At 34.2% G+C, this 27,292-nt stretch overlaps 1 protein-coding gene across 1 annotated transcript in view; it reads left to right on the top strand.

The window, feature by feature from the left end:
* The first annotated feature begins 23,395 nt into the window (after positions 1-23,395).
* LOC123307425 (glutamine-dependent NAD(+) synthetase) overlaps positions 23,396-27,292 on the top strand; it is a 39,551-nt gene continuing 35,654 nt past the window's right edge. Inside the window, exons 1-4 of the mRNA XM_044889724.1 lie at positions 23,396-23,781; positions 25,092-25,347; positions 25,534-25,642; positions 25,697-25,983. Coding sequence (XP_044745659.1) covers positions 23,636-23,781; positions 25,092-25,347; positions 25,534-25,642; positions 25,697-25,983 — 798 coding nt within the window. The 5' untranslated portion in view covers positions 23,396-23,635. The remainder of the gene's footprint in view (positions 23,782-25,091; positions 25,348-25,533; positions 25,643-25,696; positions 25,984-27,292) is intronic.

Here is a 27,292-nt window from a genome sequence, read left to right on the forward strand (position 1 = left end):
TATCTCCGATCTAGGTCTGATTATGGGAAATACAATCAGTCTTAGCTGAAATCTTTATGGACAATTTGGAATCAAAAATTCAGGCACATCCGATAGCGATAATTAAATAAGTACTGACACAGTACTAACATAGTACTGAAACTGCAAAGTTTCTGTATTGATACTTCAAAATGCAGTTTTTGATATACAGTGACTGCACAGTTTCTGTATTGATAATAATTCTGCATATTGAATATGCAGTTTTTGACATACAGTCACTGCACAGTTTCTGTATTGATATTTGTGCATGAAAAATGTAGTATTTGATATACAGTTACTGTACACTTTCAGTATTGATAATTCTGCATTTCGAAAATGCAGTTTTTGATATACAGTGACTGCACAGTTTCTCTATTTATAATTCTGCATTTTAAAAATGCAGTTCTTGTATATAGTTACTGTACAATTTCTGTATTGATAATTCTACATTTTAAAATGCAGTTTTCGACATATAGTGACTGCACAGTTGCTACACTGATATTTCTGCATTAAAAGAATGCAGTATTTGATATACAGTTACTGTACACTTTCTGTATTGATAATTCTGCATTTCGAAAAAGCAATTTTTGATATACAGTGACTGCACAGTTTCTGTATTTATAATTCTGCATTTCAAAAATGCAATATTCGAAATATTGTAAGTACATAGTTTCTGTATTGATAGTTCTGCATTTTAAAAATGCAGTTCTCATATATAGTTACTGTACAATTTCTGTATTGATAATTCTGCATTTTAAAAATGCAGTTTTTGACATACAGTCACTGCACAGTTTCTACACTGATATTTCTGCATTGAAAGAATGCAGTATTTGATAAACAGTTACTGTACATTTTCTGTATTGATAAAACTGCATTTTAAAAACGCAGTTTTCGATATACACTGAGTTTCTGTATTAATACTTCTTCATGAAAAATGCAGTATTTGATACATAGTTACTGTACACTTTCTTTATTGATAATTCTGCATTTCGAAAATGCAGTTTTTGATGTACAGTGACTGCATAGTTTCTGTATGGATAATTCTGCATTTTAAAGATGCAGTTTTTATATATAGTTACTTTAAAGTTTCTGTATTGTTAATTCTGCATTTTTAAAATGCAGTTTTTGACACACAGTGACTGCACAGATTCTGTACTGATATTTCTGCATTAAAAGAATGCAGTATTTGATATACAGTTACTGTACATTTTTTGTATTGATAAAGCAGTTTTTGATATACAGTGTCTGCAGAGTTTCTGTATTAATACTTCTGCATAAAAAATGCAGTATTTGATGTTTAGTTACTGTACACTTTCGGCATTGATAATTCTGCATTTCGAAAATGAAGTTTTTTATATACATTGACTGCACAGTTTCTGTAATGCTGTAATGCGTCGAGTGTAGGTAGGTACGATCGGTAGAGTACTTTATTGACGATTATGACTGAAGGGTCTGTCCTTTGTTGGGAGTTGGAACGTTTAACGTTAGTTGTTGGGCATTGGTCATATTATTTTAGATTATTAGATTTGGATAGTGAGTGAAGATTTGTTGAGTAGGTGAATGGTGTGTGCAAAATTAGTGATTTGTATAAAATATTCAACAGACTGATTTTACTCTGTTTTTTGTTGTGATAATAGTGTGCGAGCCGCGAGGTGCATTTTCACGTGATGATGGATGCAGAAGAGGGACTATTAAAACATGCTGGAGAGAGGTACGAGAGAGGTACGAGATGCTTACAGAGAGAGAAAACTGAATAAAAACTAATTCATATATTCCAGGCTTACGATAATTTTAATTTCATTTATATCTTGTTATTCCATATATAGGTATTTATTAATAGTTTATTATGTAATATAAATTATTCTATATACATATTATATTATATTTTATGAATAAAAGTTTTGTTCGATTGTTCGATTCTTATTGGTGTAGGTATGCCGACTAACTGAAAATAATAGAATCTCAAAAAAAATTCATGGGAATTTCTGAAACTTGAACATATACCTTCTTTAAGAAGTTGAAAGAATTTGAAAATTCGATTATGAAATATAAGGTTAAAGGGACATTTCATACATATTTATGAATTTATTGAATTATATATATTTAGAAATCAATAACTGACTCGTTTCATTAATAAAAAATGGATTATATTATAATAATTTTATTGAATTTAAATGAATTGAACATTCGCCAACGCTACTAACTTACAGATGAAATATCATGAGTGAATATCAAAGGTGATTCATTCATTTAAAAATTAAAAAAAAAACATGAAGTACAATAATACTGTTCAAAAATTGTCTGCATGAATTGAGAGTGAAACCCTCAAAGAATTGATCACTCGCAGGTAGGTAGACTAGGTAGTTCAAATAGAGGACTTGAAAGTTATAGCTTCTAGGGCGCACTAGAGAATTAAAAAATATATAACCCCAGGTTTCACAACGGTGAATCAACCCTTGATTGACGAATAAATGAATATCACAATTTCATCAAATTATGATTTATATACGTCCATCTAATAATCTCCAATTGCTTCTTCTTCAATATTATGCAGGAACTAGAAAGTTTCAGTGATTTCGTTTTGGAAATGGAATCAGTGACTTTCTAGTCGTTGATTGGGCAATCAAAGTTTAGTGAAACCCGCAGTAAATGGATAAACATAAACTTGCTTTTATTGTCACGGGTTGAATAATGTCGTCTTCAATCGTCAACATGGAATGATAGTTATTTATACAACAAATGAGTTAATTGAATGTTTATTCATGACAAGAAAGTTTAACCGACGAGCCTGAAGGGCAGGTAGGTTTATTTCTTCTAATGAATAAACATTTATAACTAACGTGTTTGTTGTATACAAAATTTCATTCCATTTTGATTAGGATTCAAATGATAACACTTTTCATAGAATTATCTAACTTATGATATGACATGAAAGCTATCACTTCGATTGCTTGGCATAATTCAATCCATTGCAACGAAAGTAAGATAACGTTTATCCACACATTGTATACAGGATGATTCATAACTATTCGGACATAGGCTAAGGGCAGATTGTTTGGGCCAAAATATGGCGATAGGACCAAATATACCTCAATAAAATAATGCTTTGGAAAAAGATAGAGAGCGTTAAAGTTGAATTTTTCTCTTCGTTTTTTGCTAATAATTTCTCTGTATATTTTTTCATCCGTTTTTAAGAAAAACACAATTGAACAGTCCAGAGCATCGGAAAGGGATTTGAAGTAACGATTTATTTATTTCATTTATTTATTTCGACGATGAAGCATAATTAAAAACAATGTAACAAAAAAAGAATAAACTTGAATTATTTATTCTACGTGGCCTCCTCCGACTTCTATGCCTTTTCTAATTCTTTTAGTAAAGGACTTTCGAACTTCGAAAAAAATATTATTCTGTCCCCTTATAAAAAATTCAACTTTAACGCCCTCTATCTTTTTCCACAGCAATATTTTATTGAGGTATATTTGGTCCTATCGCCATATTTTGGCCCAAAAAATCTGCCCTTAGCTTATGTCCCAATAGTTATGAATCACCTTGTATATGTTATTCTATTTCACTAATGAATCAAGAAAAAAATTATTTCACTGAATGGATAAACATCAACTTTACCTTGTTGCTTTAGATTAAATAATGTGGTCAAAATGGAATAAAAAAAATGTTTGAGTGTTTTCGGAAGAAATATGGTAAAAAGACTCGATTACTTTCATAAAGAGATTCCTTTCAGTTATCTCGGAACAAAAATGGAACTCATTCAAAAGAAAATAAACTTATCGGGTCTATTCGAAGATTCGAGGAGAAACCAAGAAAATCGAATTATTATTTTTATAATATGTACCTTGAAGAAAAGAATAAGCTTCGAATCTATAAATCATTCCCATAATTGGTTTTTCAGGTAATATGAAGTTATTGTCTACTGATAACTTGGGGTGTACCTAAGTTTTGGACATCAAAAGCATTTTGCTTGAATATGAATCAAAACTACATCCAACAATTGGATAGTTTTCCACTACAAAAGAAGCGCATTAAGAGTTCCACAGCCATATTCAATTTTGAATTCTGATGGGTTGGACGAAAAAAATCGAAATCTTAATCAAAAAATAAACATCTGTTATAGATATTATAGATAAACTTGATAGACATATAAACTCAACCAAATGTGGAGTAAAATAAATGATATTTATTATGATATGAAATATGAATTATATGCATTGTATTTGAAACAACTAAGATGAATCCATTTTGAATACGATATGTTGGAGGTCTTTTGGTGGACATCTTTGATGTTGAAGGTTTTTCATTATCAATGAAACTTTAAAAAATTTTCTTTTAGTCGATCTAAAGCTCTTACTTCTATGAAAAAGCTGAGTAATATACTCATTATAAAATAACACAGCTAATGCAAGTTTTTTTTTGGTCGAAATCATTCAAAACTAGTGAGCAAATAATATAGCCATTGCAAGTTTTTTTTTTCTCAAAATCATTCAACTCTAGCAAAAGCTCACTATACAGACATAGCGAAATATTCCTGAGAATTAGAAAACGTTAACGGAGTTTCCCGTTTTGAAATAGAAAATTACCGCCTTTCGCTCTTATGGGATACCCTGTATACTTAGTGCCTCTTGACTCGTACAAATATTTTAACAGTAGATTCTTGAAGTCAAAAGAAACACTTCTTCCCTTTATCATTTTTTTCCGAAACAGCTCGGTTTGAACGATACAGGCTGTTGAAAAACCATAGAAAAATATAATTATTATATTTCTATCTAACCAACAGTTTTATCGAATGAAATGAAATTCGGAATAGAAATTTTCATTTTTTTTTGATGAATTTTTTTCGAATAGAAGATATCGCCCACGTCTTCCAGCTTTCATATTATGACCAGCAAGTACCATAAAAATGCAAAAAACCCAACTCTTGAAACTAAAGTGGACGTTGAGTAATGATTATTTGAACGTTTTGTGAAATAAAAGTATTTTTCATATTTTCTCGTGTAATTTGATTGAAAAGTATGTGTGAAATTTGAAAAGTGGGTACTTTGGCGAATGTACGATATGTTGTGAAAAGATCTACAGATGTGTAGTGTCCCAGATTTAGCTAGTTATGCTGAACGTAATTTCGTTTTTCTTTTCCAGGGATGAGATCAGGCCGAATCGGCAAAAGTTGTGAAGTGTTGCTCTTGAGCTCAAGTTGAAATATTTGCACGAGTCAAAGACACACCCTGTATACTAGAGATAATTGCAAGTTGTGCGGAACTACAAATAATTAAGGTTTGCGGTTTGCGTTCAGTTTTTTCAGTAATATTTTACCGTTCAGCAGATATCTGTCACAGTACCTACTAGTGGGATACCCCTATATACAAGTAATAAGTTGAGGTTTTCTGTATTACTTATCCGTTTTCTTCATGGTCCAAGATTTTATGCCAGAAAAAGAAGTTGTTCAACGTCTTCTTGATGGTAACCAGTGATGTTAAGATTGTCCCGAACCAGGCAGAATATCAGGATAACTGTCAATTAGAGAATAGAAATTAGGAGCACAGTTCATTGAAGTATTAGGCACTTCTGTTAGGACTATGAATAAAAAACGAATTTCGCGAACAAATATTGAGACATAACTTCTCAGAACTGTGAAGAAGTGTCTAGAAAAGACACAAAAGTTTGAAGAAGTTTTAATCGACCTCTACCCATGATTCGTGCATCAAACAGATTCAAAACATAATAAGGGAAAAATTAAACATAGTTAATACAGCAAATATGCGCTATTTCGAAAATAATTACACTGATGAAGATGAGATTTTTTTCAAGCAACGTCAGATACCTGCAATTTAATTGAAGAACATAAAATGTACTCACCCCTTTGATTATTTTTTCTATTCCAAAGAAAGTTAATAAAACTAAAAAATAATTAACAATTTCAAACACTAATTCGACGGAATCATGAACAGAAAAGAAAGAATTATTACTCGCATTCGAAGCATATGAATGGCACACATGACAACACACTGACCGATTTCAATTGATAATATTCTTTTTTCGCCTATAAGTCTGTCATCTCAAGAAAATGCGAGAACACCAAAAAAATTCTCAGTATAGGTAGATCGCTAAAGGTTTCCGTAGAAGGAGAGTTATCAATACAAGGGCTAATGTTGCCAACCATACTTTATAACGACATCTTACTTTAACTTTATATTTGGTAATTATACTTCAGCGTAAAAATGAATTGTCTGAAAATACTCTATTTTCAGTTTTTACTGTGATACGAGAAATTAAACTTTTATATACAATTAATTATTATCAAGAAGATTAAGGTGTAATCATAATGCTTGGATTCACTCTCCGACAAGCTAAATTGTTCAGGACATTAGTCCTGAAGAGCTTACTCACGCTGAACAACACCTTCGTTCTGAATAAACTAAACTTTGCCTCTTCGATTTGGAACCCTCATTATTATAAATGTCATATTAAAAGATTAGAAAGAGTGCAACACAAATTTCTCAAATATCTGTCATACCGTAATAATCTCCTCATAAAAGATCATGATTACACTGAAGCTCAGACTAGGTTCAATATGCTTAGTTTAGAAAACCGCAGAAAAAATTATGATATGAGTTTTTTATATAAAGTTCTGAATGGCATCTTTTTGGTTCCCTCTATTCTGCAGCTGTTGTCCTTTAGAGTTCCCGAGAAAAGATTAAGATCGAGGAAAACTTTTGCTGTCCCTTTCCGTCGTTTGAACGTAACTCAAAATTCGCCCATTTGTAGATTTTTGACGACGTTTAACACGGAATGTAGCGATACCGATCCCTTTAATACGTCCATTTTTCGATTTGAAAAACTATTAAAACAAAAGCTATCACAGGATGTTGTTTCGTGAGTGCTTTTCTTATAAATTATCGAAAGAATAATTTATCATTTTGTACAGGGTTGTTTAAAAACTATTTCAGGTTGTAATTTTTTATTTTTTATTGTATGATTTTTTTTTTCCATGTAATTTCTGAATACTTTTTTTGGGTTGGAACATCCGTTTGTATTCCTATTTTCATAAAATAATAAAAAAATAAAAAAAATAAATAAAGCCACTATGCTGTTATTCGACAGATAAAGAACAACAAAATTTATTACTGGATAGTTTAACCAGAGCGCCGGAATGAGGTCTTGGCGAGAGGGGCGATTGTCACGGGAGCTAGCGATTTGGGGGCGCAAAATACAAATATTAAGAAAAACAGTATTCTCTCCAATTGAATATTTTTCATTTGATATTTAGCACAAAACATAATGTGAACGTAAACGAACACTATACTTGTGGGATTCTAAACAACGTCCTTAGTCCACCCCATAGTCCTGAACGTCTTACCTTTTGAGATACAAGGTGGTTTGCGAAAATAAATACTTTATTATTAGTATCTACAATACCACTTCAGATATCTTGATGAATTTTGTCATACATCTACTAAAAAAATAAAATCTACGTGAGTCTCTCCAAGGTGATATTGTCATTTGTATATATTAACGATATTGTGATGATCAAGCAGAGAAACGGTTTTTATTTTTTTGAGCGGAAACCCTGAATCGGATTGAAAAAAGTCAAGTGATCAACATTGGTAAGAAATGATTGGGAATTTCAAAAATAATTTTTATTTCATGAAAAATCTGTGGTGTACCATCAATGTCTGCCAAAATAGGTAGGTCAAATTACGTACGAGCGCCACTGGTGGAAATTTAAAAAAAAGTAATACATTGAAAAATGCCCCTTGATTCATGGTACATGTATGACAAATTTCATTGAAATATCTGAAGTGGTATTGTAGATATTAATAACACAGGCCAACACACATTTTGGTGCCTGCGATTTGTTAACTGTTCCTGAGTAATTTTTGGATGCAGAATGTAAAAAAGTTCTCAGGTTTTGTCTATCAGATCTAGTTTTTGAGATTTTTTAAAAAAATTGTGTATATAATTTACGTTATAACTGTTATAATATATAATATTACTATTGACAGTCAAAAAAAACAAAGACACATGGATTTAAGTATTTATATCAAAAACTTAATTTATATAATTACATTAGTCACTAATCACATAAAAATTTTCTTTTATACGATTTTCTAGAATGGAGTTTACTAGGGCAGTCTCGCTGAAGGCTCCAGCAGTAGTCTGCCATCATGTGGCTATCCCATCGTCCTTGATAACGATCTTCCATAGTTTTAATATCCTGATGGAATCTTTCCCCCTGTTCTTCACTACAATCACCTAAGTTTTCTGGAAAACGATCTATGTGGCTGTGGAGGTAGTGAACTTTTATACTCATGTTACAGCCGACTCAGCCGAGAATATTAAAATTTGAAAGCATAGTTTCCACTAATTCTACGTAATTCTCTGCTTTATGATTGCCAAGAAAATTTTGTACTACTTGAACAAATGAACTCCAAGCGTTAGATTCAGTCTCGTTCATTGATGTGGTGAATTGTGGATCTTTAACAAGTTGCCTTATTTGAGGACCATCAAATATACCAGCTTTTAGTTTTTCCGTGCTAATGCCAGGAAATTTACGTGACAAATACCCAAAACAATTTCCATCTCGATTTAAAGCCTTCACAAACTGCTTCATTAGGCCTAGCTTGATATGCAAGGGCGGAAGTAAGATTTTTTCTCTTGAAACCAAAGGTTCGTTGATCACGTTTTGTATTCCTTGAATCATGACATCTCTTGAAGGCCAATTTTTGTTAACCCAGTGCTCATTTTTAGCTCTGCTGTCCCAAAGGCACAAAAAACAAGGATATTTTGTATAACCACTCTGCTGTCCAAGGAGGAAGTTAATCATTTTTAAATCAACACAAATTGACCACTGATGTTCTTCGTATTTAATTTTTCTCAAAACTAATGCTATTGTTTCATATTCTTCCTTCATGGTAGTAGAATGACCAATAGGAATTGAGCCATATTTGTTACCGTTATGTAAAAGAACACATTTTAAACTACGTTTTGAACTGTCAATATACCATTTAACCTGTAACGTGTATCTCAGAAACTAGAGCTGATAGAAAAAATCTGGTGGCATTTTTGGAATCAGCACATTAAAAACATCTAAAATCAGATGTTAGATTTCCGGCACCAAATTTTTTTTTCATTTTGTTGGCCTGTGTAATAAATGATTTATTTTTGTAAACTTTACCACCGTGTATCTCAAAGGGTAAGACATTTAGGACATATGTTCATATAAAGTTTTTTTCTCAAAATGGGACTAAAAATCGGCCCCATAAATATTGACATTCAATTAGGAAACACCCTGTATAGTCCACACCATCGGCCTGAAAACAGAATGCTTCGCCACAGCCTTCTAAAGAACGTCTCTATAGACGGCTGTGGCGTCGCATAACAACCAATGCGATAACAAAGGCCATGTCGAGATCTACTCACAAAAAAACTATCGGAGACCGATTGAGGTGCTAGACCCTTAACCCTTAACGGATTGGGGGTATTTCCTTCAGAACATAGACAACAATAGCTCCTCTTATCGCAGACAACGCTCGTGCATTTGTGTTTCTAGGGTCATACTTCTTAGTTCTTATAATAATATATACTTAGTTATTGAGTGTAGCTTTAATGTGAGCCTGGAAATTAGTCGAACATTCAATTTTGACTATACTATACTAGACTATACTATACTAGAAGAATAAGCTGAAAAAGGACCTCATTCAAGTATTGAACTCTATATCTCAGTGCAACTTAAAGAAACATTCAGTGCTTTGCCAGAAGTTGCTGAAAACAGCTTTCTCAAGGGAATATGGTTGAAAGACTTTCTACTTGGCGAACTTAACAAGAAAGCATTGAAGTATAATTCCGATTCAGATCCATGTAGATTTGTGGCCACTCAAAATATTTTTGACTTCATCAGTAACTGCTGCAACAGCAACATATAAACGTTCCTTGAACAAATTGAAATTAGTGAAAATCTATTTAAGGAATTCAACTGAACAGGAAATGCTGACCTATTTAGCAGTCCCATGAATAGAACAGAATCACGACATCATTGATATTCTTGCAGAAACCAAAACCAAAGCGAGAAAAGTCAAATTATAGCTCAATTTTAATGCATGTTATTGTTAATTTTTATGTTTGTATCCCATTCGTTTTGATTTTATTTGTATAAATTTCTTCAAAAAATAGGAAAGATTTTTCCTAGCAAAAAAAGCTATTAGATTTTGAAAGATAAATACAAATCAATTAAAGAAAAAGAATTTCTTAGGGGGCGCATTATGAGAATTCGCCACAGACGACAGAATACTAGTTCCGGCTCTGAGTTTTCCGTGCATGACAATTGATTTCCACAACTCTCCGAGTGGCACCAAAGTATTGTAACGTCCGAATACCATGAATACGCCCCTGCAGATGCTAGAAATACCGTATACCGCGATATCTCCGGAACCATCGCATCGGTATAAAAGCTGCGCAGGGCAGGTTCAGAGCTCAGAAGGTTCGAGTTTTGGAAATCAATTTTCATGCAAGTGAAAGTGAAACTATCTAGTTTTAAATTTGGCAGCATATCCTCTTTATCTGTCGAATAACAACAGAGTGTCTTTATGATTCCACCTGAGCGTTCTAAACAGAGATCGGAGCGAACATCAGTGAATTCCAGAGTGCAAAGTAGTGAAAGTAAATTAGTGAGTGTCTGAATAAATTAGAGTAAGTCGTTGTCCATAAAGTAGTGTATTAGTTGTAAGTGTAAGTAAAGAAGACAATTTGGTTACCCTAAGAACGTTACAGTATAAAAATATGACTTTAGCAATTTTCTTCCAAGATGGACACATTTATTTAAACGCAATTTCAAAATGATCAAGCATAGTCAACAGGGTGTTTCACGAACGGTTAGCCATATAGGCTAGTAGTGTCTCAAGTCATTTAGGCCTTTCAGGCAATCTACGCCTTTTGTTTTGATTTAAGAGGTACAGGCAGATTTATGGAGTTCAACTTAGAACTTCGATATCCATAACTTGAAAATGATTGGTCCGATTGGTGAAATTTCTGAGATCGTTGAATTCGAGTATCCCTTCAGTTGCCACATGAAATTCCAAAATTTTCAGGACAGTACCGACAATATTTAGAATCATCTTTCAAATATCAAAAACTATATTCTCTGGATAAATTGATCAATTAAATTGAATTTTCACTTAGTCTGGCCGGTATGGCACACTTGTTCTGAAAGGGAAACAAACGAACGAATAACAATATTGATAATTGTGGAAAATACGTTCCTCCTTTCATTTCAGTCATAATTTCCGATATCGATTGAAATTCAGTTCAATATCGGAAAATGTGAAATTATGAGATTTTTGAGTTTGGATGGTAGAAAGTTCGACTTCGTTTTGCAGGTCCAATCTACAGGGTCTTTCACGAGGAACCTCACCCATATTTATACGGGAAACTACTGAACGTATTTCCATAAAATTCAGCACTTATAGGTATTTCACGATGCTGATGAAATCTAAAATATTTTCAAGGCATGAGCACCTCCGGTTTTTCCGGAAATGACGTCAACTTCCGTTTTTCAAATTAGAACACAATTTTTTTATTGCAAAAATAGATTCCTTAGAAAATTTCAAGTTATTTTGATGTAACATTTTTCAGTTTTGGTTGGAAAATTCTCTCTGAGCGGGAAAATTCGAAAAAAAAATCGAAAATAGAGCTCCGCTGAAACAAGAATAACTTCGAGGTTTTTTAATGGAAAATTTTCATTTTTGGGATTTTTCAAGATATAAGATTGATATATCCACTTCAAAAATCGAAATCGCGATTCATGATACAGGGGGTGAAAAAATCGCTTTCAAAGTTAGGGATGACAAAATCGTGAAAAATCAATTTTTTCAAATTAGAAACCCATTTTTTTATGGCAGATATTGAATCTACGTTAAAAAATAATGTGAGTGTATGCATCACACCCTTGCTCTAAAGTGGATATTTTCTGAGTTATTCACAAAAAACTGTTTTTCGTCTTGAATTTTCAGCTATTTCTTTTCCCTTCACGCCAAAAAGATGAAATTTTCAGGAACTGTTACTTAAACCATGTTTTAGATTTTACTACCCTAATATGCAAGAGAAAAAAGTTACAGGTTTTTCCTAAATAGATGGCGAATTTTGATTCGAATTTGTATCGGAAACCTCTTTATTTCAACTAATCGGCCATCGGTTTTCTCTCCAGTGATAAATAAATAATTCCTTATGAACCATATGCAAAAACTTACCATGTTTTACATTCTATTTTTTAATGATAGATATCATTAATTACATCTGCCAAATTCCTCTTTATTCAGTAGCATTTTGTGTTTACTATTAATTTGGTGATAATTCGTATTAAGTTATAAAATCGATCACTATGCCTAATTTTACCAATGAAGATTATTTAAATCTCATTCTACTTCATGGAGAATGTAATAAAGTTGTAGATAGAACGATTCGACTGTTCATTGAGAGGTTTCCTGACCGACCCAGACCAACGAGAGATACCATTAACAGAACCATGACAAACTTGAGAAATGTCGGATCTTTCGTTAAGAAAACTATACACAGAGAAAAAAGTGTAGTAGAAGATGAGAACAACGAAATTACAGTTCTTGCATATTTTCGTGTGAATCCTCAAAATTCTCTCAAAGATGCCGAGATTGATCTGGGATTATCTCAATCGAGTGTTTGGAGATTATTAAAAAAACATAAAATGCACCCATATAAATTCAATAGGGTACAGCATTTGAAGGAAACTGATTTCGTCAGGAGAACAGAGTTTTGCGAAGCTATGATGATTCGATTTCAAGAGAATGAAAACTTTTTGGACTGTATAATTTAGACAGACGAATCTAAATTCACAAAGAATGGTTCTTTCAATAGGCATAACAGTCATTATTGGGATGAAGAGAACAACCACCACTTCAGACAATGGAACTTTCAAGAGACCTGGAGTTTCAATGTTTTTTGCGCCATCAAAAATAATGCAATTCTTGATGTTCACATTTATGATGGGACTTTAACTGGTAAGATAGAACACTACACATGTTTGCATTATTTAAAGAATGTTCTCCCTTAGGAGACAGATATTCTGACATATTGACTCAAATAATTGAGCCGCTAGTACAGAACCATAATGACTTATGGTATCAACAAGATGGCGCGCCTCCACACAATTCACTCAATGTGTCAAATATCCTCTACAGGCTATTTGAAGATCGATGGTTGGCGAACAATGGTCCACATCTTTGGCCACCACGTTCTCCCGATTTAACTCCTTTAGACTATTATGTTTGGGGTAGGATAAAAAATATTGTCTACTCAACTCCCCTGACTGAAAAAGAGGACTGCATAGAACGAGTCAGAAATGCGTTCAGGTTTGTTTAGATTTTTAGATTCATAGTTTTGAAACTCAATTTGGTTTTTAAACACTTTTGCAGATCTCTTCCTCCCGATGAAATAAGAAGAGCAACGCACGAAGCATTCCTGAGACGTATAAATAAATGTCTAGAAATTAACGGTCAAAACTTTGAGCATCTTCTCTAGTTATAACTGCGAGAGTTTGCCATGGTTCTCCTAATAGTAACTTGAAGTCGGTTTCAAGAAGGGGTGAAAAATCTACAGCATGGTTCGAATAACAGTTCCTGAAAATTTCATCTTTTTGGCGTGAAGGGAAAAGAAATAGCTGAAAATTCAAGACGAAAAACAGTTTTTTGTGAATAACTCAGAAAATATCCATTTTAGGGCAAGGGTGTGATGCATACACTCACATTATTTTTTAACGTAGATTCAATATCTGCCATAAAAAAATGGGGTTCTAATTTGAGAAAATTTATTTTTCACGATTTTGTCATCCCTAACTTTGAAAGCGATTTTTTCACCCCCCTGTATCATGAATCGCGATTTCGATTTTTAAAGTGGATACATCAATCTTACATCTTGAAAAATCCCAAAAATGAAAATTTTCCATCCAAAAACCTCGAAGTTATTCTTGCTTCAGCGGAGCTCTATTTTCGATTTTTTTTTCGAATTTTCCCGCTCAGAGAGAATTTTCCAATTAAAACTGAAAAATGTTACATCAAAATAACTTGAAATTTTCTAAGGAATCTATTTCTGCAATAAAAAAATGGTGTTCTAATTTGAAAAACGGAAGTTGACGTCATTTCCGGAAAAACCGGAGGTGCTCATGCCTTGAAAATATTTTAGATTTCATCAGCATCGTGAAATACTCATAAGTGCTGAATTTCATGAAAATACGTTCAGTAGTTTCCCGTATAAATATGGGTGAGGTTCCTCCTGAAAGACCCTGTATAGTGGGAAGGACTCTGAGAATGCTAGGTTTTATCAAATATGAGCGGATTCAACCATATCCGGGCAATTAAATTAGTATATATGGCTCATGTTAGATCCATATTAGTATAAGAATATGCCACTGTTGTGTGGTCAGTTGGTAACCATTGAATAATATACATATCAACAATCTAGGAAGAGTACAGAAAAAATTTCTGAAGTGGATTGCTTTCAAGCTCAAAATTCGTAGTGCAGAGTTAAATTATGATCATCTTCATTATATGATGGCAGTGGCTTAGCGAGGAAAAGGGGCGCCAAATGGTTCGCAAAACAAAAAACTTGATGGATAATTTTAAAATTGATTTTTGGAAAATATATTTTAAATCGGTGTTATGAAATAGGTGTTAATTCGTAAATAATAAGGAAAACAGGAACAATGATGGTCTAAATCAAACTATAATAATATATTCACAATGAAAATTGCCAGAGCTGACTCGACCTGTATCTGTGAGCACTTTGTTATGGCAACTACTGTTTGAGGTTACATATATTGTCTCCTTTTGTTTGATATAGTTGAGGAGCTCAAGAGGAAAATTCGGGATTTACTCGAGCGTGTCGGATCAATATAAGGGGAGATACCTTGTACCCCGTAGAGCATCTCTACCAAAAATTAGACCTGTGTATAGGGGCAATTGCCTAGGACAGCCTGTCAGAATAGTATATATTCTCTTAATATGACAATTTAAGCGTGACGAAAATGTATGATAGGGCGCCAAATGTACATTCTCGACTATACATTTTGAAGCTAATGATTCAACAATAATGGAAAAACTATAATCGGACAGTTTCATCATGCCGAAGCAATGAAAATTGGCTATAAAGATCACAAAAATCAGTTGTTTTAATTATCTCCTCTCCTGGGCTTCAAATTGTTTACGCATTCATTATAAAGGTTGTAGCGCATAACATTTTCTACAAATTTAGTCTGAAGCAATTTTTTCTACATCTGAACATTTTTGAGATATATGACGATAAATGTACATTAGACTGGGTTTCTACAATGAACTTGGCCTTTCTCATGTGTGGCTAAGCTCCTCGCCCTTATCGCCCTTTAACTCGAAAACAGTTAAGAGTATGTAAAATTGATTCAGAAAAGAGTTGTATAGCATTTTATTACTTTCATAATGAATACAAAAACAATCACAGGTACAGGAAGGGAGATATTTGAAAAAATGCCTTGTTATCATCTTCAAACTGGACCACTGTAACCTTCGTAATTGTCAGCCTCTTGAAAAGTAGCTTTCTTTGGGTCAAATTAACATATTTCCCAAAAATTTGACACGCTCGGAAAAAAATTGTTTTTACCATTCAACTCTTCGGTACGGCTAGCCCCACCACGCAAATTGTCAGATTAACATGAATTTATTATCAGAGACATGTAGGGCATATATTATGCAGTATCTGAATCTGACACGCCCTATTATGTACACCTGAAGATTTTTGTTTACATCATTGCAAACCAGACGCTTTTCCCACCGTTAAAAGTGCATGCCTCATAAAACCTTTTTTCTTTCTACCATTTATTCTTCAAAATTAACTAGGTCTCCACGACGATCGAGTAAATCGGGACTTAGCATCGTCGGCTCCCCAACTAATGAGATAATAATTAATATAAGAATCATCACTGAATCGGAGGAAAGGTGAATCAGCTTGTAGATAAATATTTGCAGTGTACAAACATTCCTTCTTTCAGAACGATATTTTTTAATATTTCTATTATTTTATTGACGCTACGTAGCTTACGCTTGTGCTTACGCTTGTTATTTTAAAACGATAATAAGAATGTTATTTAAAACGATAATAATAATAATAACACTCTAATGTGCTTATATGTACAGTCAAAAAAATTTCCGGAAAATAAAAACTAAGGGATCGCCCATTTTTCCATATAGATACTTCGCAGACACCCAACAAATACAATGTTTAGTCGTTTTCTAGAAAATATATGTACTATATTCATATTATAATTAAATTTGTATCTGCTTAAAAATAATGAATATTAACTTTTTTATTGTTTTAAAAATGTGTTTCTTTTAATATTTCTTTATAAATATATAAGTTCAATGATACGTATCTTCTGAAGTAATTTTAAATGATCATATACATTTGCTTGAGCCTATTATCTTATTCATCTTTCTTTATTCATTCATTAATTCGCCAGTATATTTAAAATATAATATTATATGCCTATATGGTTTTCGAATGAGTGGGGGGGGGGGGGCGCTAAAAAGTTATTGTGCCCTGGGCGCGAGTTCGCTACGCCACTGTATGGTGGGACTTCAATCACTCCTTCCTGTAGAAAGAAAGAACTTTGATGTAATGTTTATTTACAAAATATTAAATAATTACACCGATTCTTGATATAGAATTGGACTTAATGCCAATACAGTCTCCCTCATATTAGTTCTATGTTAGGTTACGAACGAAAATTCTTGTGTTACAAATAGTGACTAACGATGGACTCTCCAACTGAATTTTATTTCTGAATGCCTGTTTAGTTAGCACTCAGCGAAAAATTTGATTTCACTTTAATTATTCTTGAGGTTTACAAATTACGAAAATTTTGGTGTTTCAAATAGTTACTAACGAAGTACTGACGAATGCAAAAAAATTATCTTCATTTCCACAAAGCGGGTGCTATAATAACTACACAGACACGGGGCCAACAAACTGAGAGTTCCCAATCAGCGTATTGAAAAATATTATTTTCTACCTCGCTATAGCAGAGGGTCAAATCAAATTTGATTATTTGAATATTGGAGGAACACCGACAGATTTATAATTTCAATTCAATAACTATAATCAGTAACGAATATCAATTCATATTAATTACCATAACATTCACACAAATATAATTCCTCATTTCCAGTTCAACTTGGGCAAGTTTTCTTAGCAACAATGTTTAAATTTCAGCCATTATTGATCATGAAGGAGTCAAGATATCATAGGAGTAGCTCTCCGTTCTCATATAATCCTTCTATTATGATCATGTAAAGAGGAGCCAAGAAGTACGGATTTACTCTGTTTTATCAACCGAATCAGAATATATAGTATACAGGGTGTTTCATTGGGAAACGGAAATATTTAATAGAAGGTTAGGCGACACCGACCACGAGAGAATTGGACACTGCTGCTGACAAGCTGCAGGAGTCCATTATCACAACCTATCACAGCAGTTGCAGATCCCAGTTCCGTAGATCAAAGGGTCGGACGAAGTGTGGACACCTGAGCTGAGCGACGCCAGACTTACTAGAAGGCATCTCTTTAACAGGGCGAGATCTGGCTTTGGAAATGACTGGGATGATTATAAATTGGCTCTGAAGAGATATATGGGACTCATAAGGAAGTCCAAGCGTGAATCGTGGAGGCGCTTCTGTAGCGACATAGAGGGTGCACCTGTAGCCAATCGGCTAAGGAAGATACTCTCTGCAGGAGGCACAACCAAGATAGATTACTTAAAGCTTCTTACCGGGCATAAAACATGCTCAGAGGAAGAAAGCTCAAGACATCTGCTAGAGGCGCATTTTCTGAGCTTCACAAAGAACAACAACACCCAGGGTGAGCGTCAACGACATGCCTCACGAGAAGACTGGAAGTTGGCTTCACAGGTGGTGACACAGTCTCGAATCCGTTGGGCCATCAACGGCACTCCTTATTAAGGGGCTGGATGTGTTGTCTTCCCCACTGCTCCACATACTCAGAGCGAGTCTAGCTCTAGGACATATACCATTGCCCTGAAAAAAGGTGCGTATATGCATACGCATACGAGAGCCAACGACTTTCGTCCAATAAGCCTCTCCTCGTTTCTAATCAAGACGCTGGGCATGTTGGTAGGAAGATACCTTAGGGATGGTGCGTTACAGGCGAACCCATTGCACCAGAATGGACACTGTCTATATTCCTGGATATAGAAGGTGCATTCTCTAACACTGCGTTAGGCGCGATGCAAGCTGCTTGTCCAAACATGGTGTGGAACCGACACTTTGTCGTTGGGCGAGGTCTCTGCTGAGGGATCGCGGCATAATTGCAAAATGCTCTGCGGATGATTGAACGATGATGCTTAAAGAACGAACTCTCGGTTAATCCTGGTGAAACGGAGATGGCTCTTTTTACTAGGAAGAGGGTGCCCCACAACATTAAACTCCCTAGATTGTTTGGGATTGGGCTTACTCTATCCGAGCAAGTCCGATATCTCGGTAAGAAATTGGATAACAAACTACTGTGGAACTCAATACATTGAGACTCAATCGAGCAAGGCTAATGTAATTTTTTGTCTACTCGGAGAGAGCTTGGTGAGGGATGGGGTTTCAAACCGCACATTATGCACTGGTTGTATACTGTAGTAGTGAGGCCTATCCTAACCTACGCTTCTCTGGTGTGGTGGACTTCCATGGGGAAGAACTGCGGCAGCACCATTATGACTAGATGTCAGAGGAAAGCATGCCTGGCCATCACGGGCCCTCTGAGATCCACCCCTACAGCAGCCATGGAGTGTCTGCTGGGATTCCTGAAATTGGATTGAATTGACTTTTAATGTAGAATTATCAAAACTATTGAATCCATTATTATTTTAACATTACTAAGTAATTATATATTACATTTCTATTCAAAAATTCAAACAGATTTTCAAAATTTCGATTTACAGGGTGTTGTTTCGAGAATATTCAAATTATTCATAATGGATTTTCGTTGCGGTTATTGAATAATACATTTGACCTTTGAATGAGAAACACGTTTGCCAAATATGAAAAAAATATACCACGTGGTTAGTCTAATAATTATGGCCTCTGGAAGAAACGAGCAAAATTCATAAAACATCCTGTATTTCGGTTACGAAAACAGTAAGAGCCAATAAATGTGGTATCTCCAGAACCAACTTCGTGCCACCTATCCGCCTATTAGGTATCTCCGTTTCCGGATGAAACACCCTGTATATGTTATATTCGTATACACAGGGTGTGTCGTAATGAATTGATATTATGTCACCTGCGAATAGAGGACGTTGTGGCGATTCAGAAAAATATGTTTTGTTAGAACAGTGATTTCATGGATGCAAATACTAACAATGTTTTGTGTAAAGCAAAAGTTTTCAAAATATGGAGATTTTTGAAAATTCAAGAAAATTATTTCCCTTGCCACTCGTTTTGGAAGCAAGACGAAGGAATTTTGAAGGAATTTTTCAAATCTGTTTTTTGAGTAGTATTCCTGGATAGATGCGCTATCGAATGTATTTCATGATTTTTGTGGCGCACGCATAGTTTTTTTCAAACAAACATCTAACTCAAATTTTCTATTTTGCTTACTTTAACCAAGCGTTGTGTGAAAAATAATATGGCTACCTGAGTGCCAAAGCAAGAAAAAAGATGCCTATTTCACTGGGATTCTGAAATGGTATAACTCACTGTATTTTCAGCATTAAGTAGAAAATAAATTTCCGTTACAATAAGTCAAGGCCAAATTCAATGTGAACCGCCAGTGTGAAAGCAGCCACGAGTTCCAGCCACGCGTTTGCCTCGGCGCCTCGGTGAAGCGGTTGGCCCGCTTGGGCTGTATCTTGATTCGTAATAAGGGCTGGTACGGGATTGATATTGCAAACTGACAATGAAAATGTAATTTAACGATGTTTTCGAAAAGGGGTGAGGGTACTGAGTATCTACAACGATTCTGAACTATGTCTAGGAATGAATATCGAGCTAGTCGGTCAATAAAATGGAAATTTTCTAGTTTCGAGTAAAATTGAGATATTTGAATTTTTTTTTCAGCAAATATATTTTATTTACTATGCTCTTCAAGACCTTTATACTCCCTGATTTTGCCAGGCACGAATTCACCCCCATCACACCCCTCTTCTGTTTCGGTCAGGTTATGCTGAATCGGGTAAAATTGAGATATTTGAATTTTTTTTCAGTGAATACATTATCTTCGAGATGCTCCTCAAAACCTATATGCAACCTGATTTTGTCGGACAGGAAATCACCCCCACTACACTCAACTTGTGTGTCCGAAAAATTATGATGCTAAGTCGGGTAAAATTATATAGGTTTGGAAGAGCATCTCAAAGAGAATATATACACTGAAAAAAATTCAAATATCTCAATTTTACCCGACTTAGCATAATTTTTCGGACACAAATGTTGGGGGTAGTGGGGGGTGAATTCTTGCCTGACAAAATCAGGTAGTATATAGGTCTTAACGGGCATAGTAAATAGAAAATATTCACCGAAAAAAAAAATTCAAATATCTCAATTTCACCCGACTTAGCATCATAATTTTTCGGACACACAAGTTGGGGGTAGTGAGGGGTGAATTCGTGCCCGTCAAAATCAGGTGGTATATAGTTCTTGAAGAGCATAGTAAATAGAATATATTCACCGAAAAAAAATTCAAATATCTCAATTTTACCCGACTTAGCATAATTTTCAATAATTGAATAAAATTCAAATGTCTTAATTTCACTCGAAACTAGAAAATTTCCATTTTATTGACCGACTAGCTTGTTATTCATTCCTAGAAATAGTTCAGAATGGTTTTAGATACTCAGTACCCTCACCCCTTTTCGAGAACATCGTTAAATTTCATTTTCATTACAACTTTTCAATATCAATCCCGTATCAGCCTTTATTACGAATCAAAACACACCCCGAGCGGGCCGACCGCTTCACCGAGGCGCTGGGGCAAACGCGTGGCTGGAACTCGTGGCTGCTTTCACACTGGTATGTGAATCGTGTTTTTGAAATTTTTAGCAACTCAAATAAAAAATGCAAGCAGAATAGAGCAATAGTTCATAAGAAGATGTAGAGCATATGTATTAGAGCTCATGGTGGCCACTTCAAACACCTTTTCAAAACTTAATTCAATAAAACGAAATTTAGAATTATTATTTTGTCACGTTTTCCTTCATTATATTGAATACCACAGTCGTGAATTCAATATTTTTGAATTAAAGTTCAAGTAATGAAGTAAATTTCAACATTTTTGCAACTAAAGCAATCGTACGTCTGAATCGTCTGAAATTGCCGCATTCATAGCACCATTGTCTTCTTATTGAAATTATCTATTTATTAGTTAAATCAGAGTGATATTGAGCAACTTTGTGTGAAGTACTGAAGTGCCTTGTGTCGTCTATATCATCGAATAAGTGAGAACCACTAAGCCGGTACAGAAAGAAGGTTAGTCGCTGTTTTCCTTCCTTCGGAACCCCCTTTCTGTTACCAGACCAGTGGAAAATCGCCAGGTTCATTTTTAAATAATAATTAATTAATAGCATTTTCAACATTTCAGTTGCTCAATATCCACAATAATTATCATCAGAAATTGGTCGCAAACTTTTTGCGGCCAATTACACTTCATTACTTGAATTTCAATTGAAAATAGTAATTTCATAACAGGATATTTTACTGAGTCTACAGTCTGCACCTTTTAATGATTGATTGTTTTATTCTGCTTGCATGTCTCATTTCCGTTGCCAAAATTTATTAAAAAAACAATGCAACAAACTAGGCTTTGACTCATTGTATTAGAATCCTACTTCGTATTCATAATGCTAAAAATACAGTGAGTTCTTATTATATTACAAATTTTCAATTTCATCAAATCTTAATTCAGTGTACACACAAAATCATAAAATTAACCATATGTACCTACATTCAAACCCCCCGTATACTTCGAATCCCTCTTCGTATGTCTCTGCATCATATGAAGATTCCATGCTTAGGAGTTTTCCACCTGTTTAGAACTGCTAAGCTAAGTGTTAGACGCCAACCAAGCGATTTTCACAATTTACAAGTTGCACATTCCTTCTTCACACAAAGATCTATTTCAACTGTATCCAACAAGAAAAGATCGCATCCAGTATTTGTTGGGAATTCAGATAAAATCACCACAGGTAGACCGGCCAGTAAAACCTATATTGAAGGTAGGATTTGACGTATATTTTACCATCTGAAAATTATATACAGTTTACTGAAGTCAAAATCCTACAGCATCTATCCAGGAATACTATCCAAAAAATAGGTTGCAAAAATTCCTTCATTTGCAGTCTTGCCACCTAAAAGAGTGGCAAAGGGTGCAATTTTTTCAATTTTCGAAAATGTCGAATATCTCGAAAACCAAGGAACTTTTACTTATATAAAATAATATGTTTTATGTCTATGGACATAAAGCATATTTTTCTGAACCGCCCTAACGTCCTCTACCCGCAGGCATCATATTATCCATTCATCACGCCACACTCTGTATATTATATTTATATATACAGGGTTGGGATAAAGCTTGGCACCAAATTAATATCTTTAAAACAAAACGGGCGATATTTTTGAAATTTGGCAGCTGAGTGTAATGGACCACAATGCATCTGATGAGCATATTTTCATTAAACTTTTTTTTATTTAAATGGGACACCCTGTATATTTCTGCAGATTCTGAAAGTGCACCTTGTTTCGGATCTGTCCATATCGGGTTCCATGTAAAAATTATCTGTAAAAAGAAGAAATTCAGTCTTTTTGTACATTGGAGATAAAATCAATTTAAATAAATAAATCGTTGTTATTTGTATCAATAGTGAGAAATAAAACGAAATACTTTGTATTAGATAACTCTTTCGCTTTTCATGACGTATTTTTTATGAAAATCTATTAAAAGAAGAAATAATTACCGTCCGTTCCGTTTTAAATATATTAATTTGGTGCCAAACTTTATCCCAACCCTGTATTTCAAGCGCTTGTAGACAAAAATCCTTACTTTTGCGCGAAGTGTCTTGCACGTGCAGTATCATGCGGGCAAGTATCACTTTCCCAATATTATCAAATTTATAGGTACCCATCATCGCATATTATTGATTTTCTAATTTCTATTCCGAAAACTGCAGCAGTCTTATTTCGGCGAAAATAAGGAAAGGTGTACGCCACTGGCGGCAATCGCTACTTCGGGTTGTCTCTGACTTCGGGTATCTTCTGTCAGCCAACTTCACATCGCTCCTCAGCCGCCACAGCGGTTCTGTCAAAGTCAAAGTCAGCTGATGCGATTAGCGATTATAGAATTTAACCTAACTCTTTGTACTTTCTGTTATGGAGGGTTATCTTATTTAAATGGAACTGAAACTCCCATTTTCTTGCAAATATTATATATAATCTTTGTTTTCTTGTATCCTTCTTTAGCCAAACTTGAAAACATCCAAAAGTTTCGAAAGTGGTTGTATAAGGGACTCTCTGGTACTATATTTATATCCTTTTTATTAGGCGAGTGAAATTCGTCCAAGATGGGAAGAAAAGTAACTATTGCTTCTGCTACGCTGAATCAATGGGCATTAGATTTCGAAGGCAATCGAGATAGAATATTACAGTCTATTTTAGAGGCCAAAGAAATGGGAGCTACTTTCCGTACTGGCCCAGAACTGGAAATAACGTAGGTATCCGAATATAACTAACTATATTTGAGAATAGTGGTTGCGTTCACAAACGTTCATTTTCTTCCTCGGAGTATGTTCTCTGAGCATGGTCATACTCATACTCTACTCTCCAAGTAAGTTTGTGAACTCCCCCAGCGGGTATCCTAGAAAGTATATGGCAAACAGAAACTATAATAATAATTCATTTATTGGCCAAAAATCATTGTTACAATATAAATTTATCATGCAATATCATCCTCCATAAACTGAGGTCACCAAGTTGCACTCATATTAAGAGTTTTTAAGGCCTGAGAGTCTTCTTTTAGGATATACAGACTGGTTTCCCGATGTTGAATGAAATCAAAGTTCAATAAATCTTGAACTAATCAACAGACCTGTTTCAAATTTTGCACTTCTGTCACCCTTTCTGACCAACTTCGTTCAACATTTTTAATAACTGAAAAAAATCAGTACCAGGTACTAGAGTACGTACTGTTTTTTGTCAGGAATGACCTGACAAAAAAGTCAACACAGTTGTTATCAAATCCCCGAGATGAAGCAAATTTTAAATACACCTACAATTTTGAATTTCTTTAATGATAAGCGGCACTAATTCGTTATTCATAAGCCTGAAGAAGGGAATACAATTCCAAAAATGTTGCTGTTGAATTAGTATATACTCAAATTTCCTTGTGACTGAAAAACCTACACTAGTCTTTATATCAGCAATGATATTAGCCTTTCTGAGTTTCTAAATTATTTTTATTCATTTTCACTTATCCTCTATTTTTATGCAAAGTGACATAAATATTTATATCACATTAGTCATCCAACTTGTAACGGATATTATGATTCTGGCTTTTCATGAAAATTCGAATGTTTCATTGAGTGGATTAAACAAATTTCATTCGGACATTTGGGATTTGAAGAAGTGATGAAGAACATTGTGTAATCTTTCAGCATAAATGATTTATATAGAATAAGTGATATACAGAGTGAAATAAATCAAGTAGATTGAAAAAATGAAATGGAAATCTTTTACCTATCCATGAAAATATTGATTACTAATCCTGTATGATAGTACCAAACGAAGTTTTTGGATTTTAAATTTTAAAAATTTGAAAACCACCACAAAATTTGGAATCAGTCGGTTGATGAGTTAAAGATTTATTGAACTTTGAGATTTCAGTTAACATCTGATTATCGCCCTGACCCTATCTTAAACAATGGCTCTCAAGCAATTGAAAGCTCTTGATGACCTCATATATTCTTCTAGGGAAATCCTTTATATCAGATTCTGATGTGATACAACTTCTTCTACTTCCAGGGGTTATAGTTGTGAAGATCATTTTTATGAGTGTGATACCTTCTTACATAGCTGGGAAGTCTTATTAGACCTCATGACTTCTCCCCTATGCAAAGACATCATGGTGGATGTAGGTATGCCTGTGATGCATAAAAACGTGAGCTATAATTGTAGAGTTATTTTCCTTAATCAGAGGATTTTATTGATAAGACCAAAACTAATGACATGTGATGAGGGAAATTATAGGGAATCTCGATGGTTTTCTTGGTGGAGAAAGGTAAGTTGTCATAAGTTGATCATCTTTCAGAGTAATTTAGTTGTAAGTTAAAGAGCAATATTTCACATTCTTTATTTTTTATTTTCAAAAAAGATAATGCAGGAGATACCCTAACCATTAATCACTATGCTAATTTATGTTTCCTGAAATTTTTTTCTTTTATTTCTGATTATGAGGAGCTTTCAGATTCGTCAAGTAGAGGATTACTATTTACCAAGAATGATTAGCAAAGTAACAAATCAAGAAGTAGTACCTTTTGGTGATGCTGTCATAGCAACAAGAGACACATGCATAGGTAATAATATTCTGATTGTATCCAGTGTTTCTTTGCAAGATTATGTAATTTCAGGATTTGAAATTTGTGAAGAACTCTGGAATCCAATGAGTTCTCATATTGGAATGGCTCTAGATGGAGTGGAGATTATATGTAACAGTTCTGGTAGCTATACAGAATTACGTAAGGCTTATATTACAGTTGACCTGGTTAAAAGTGCCACCCTTAAAGCTAAGGGCTGCTATGTATTCAGCAATTTGAGGGGATGTGATGGACAAAGAGTTTATTTCAATGGTTGTTCATGCATTGCTCTGAATGGTGAAATAGTGAGCAGGTCAAAGCAGTTTTCATTAGAAGATGTTGTAAGTTGAATCATTGGAGAATGACAAGTGTGTATTCAACAGTGAACAGTTATATAGGGTCATTCATAATACATATATTTAACACTCTTTAGCAACATGAATGGGGTACCTAATTCATTAATTAGTGATTGTTCATTATAACCTTTTTGACCCCTATTGTAAACTACATGGTATACTACTACTACTAGGAGTATCTAGAGGACAAAATGAAATTTTTTTTTGACAATTTGTGGATCATAATAATTGGCCGGTATCTATTCAACTTAAATATTCTTGTCTCAGTGGTTCCCTTGGTTGTACTGGACGTTGAGCAAAAACTTTGTGATTTCATATTGGACATGTTATATTTTATCCCATTTTTGGATATTGTGTTGAAATTTAAAATTTTGTGCAAAATCCAAAAATGAGGTCATCATTTTCAACCAACTTCCTTAAACCTTGAGGCCTTTTTTATTCATTTGTCTCAAAATTTGATGCAAAGATAATCTGTAGTGAATTGCTATAACTTTCAACTGAGAAAAATTTAAAAGTTGAAAATTATACTATCCTCATAGAATATTCAGAATGTTTCTCAGGGAACTTCAGAATATTGACTCAAAGTAACAGTTGTAGTTGAACACCCTAGTTACTTTATTCAAACCAACAATCTTACAATGTTTAACATCCTATTTTCGAGAAGTTGAAGTAAATGAATTGAGGCACGCAAAAGGGAAAGGCTGTAAGTGCCACAAATTGAAAAAAAATTTTTTTATTATTGAAACCTGAAGTGAACCCTATCTCCCTCCTATAGGTGGGAGATATTACAACATATCAAGCTTAACTATTTAGTTACTGAGAGACATCAAAATATTTCGCAAGCGCTGAATGTCTCATGTTTTATCCTGTGTCACTAACCATTTTGCTTCAAATAAGGCGTCACAAACACTAGTTTTTTGTTGCTTGTATTTGTATTGTGAGTGCAGTGATGTCTTCCTTTTATGTTCTGGTTTTGTGACTGAAAATACTGCAGCGAAATTAACTTCCAATTATCTTTTGCTATCTACTGAAATTTTCTCCCACATTTCGAATGCAAAATTATTATTATTATTATTTGAGGCGTTAAGGCTCGGTTAGCCTTCCGGGAACTGCGACCATGTAGTTCCTTTGTTCTCTACCCTAGTCATTCATAGGAACCCAAGGAGGTCGGCAATGGTGTTCACAAAACCGACAACATCCTTAGGAGCCTTGGCCGTTGCTTCGTACCTTCCATTGTTGGACTGCTGTTTAAGGCTTTTTATTTAAAGTTCTAGACTACATGGCTCAACATGAG

The sequence above is a fragment of the Coccinella septempunctata genome, chromosome 2 (assembly GCF_907165205.1).
Source record: "Coccinella septempunctata chromosome 2, icCocSept1.1, whole genome shotgun sequence".
In the NCBI taxonomy this organism is placed as follows: domain Eukaryota; kingdom Metazoa; phylum Arthropoda; class Insecta; order Coleoptera; family Coccinellidae; genus Coccinella; species Coccinella septempunctata.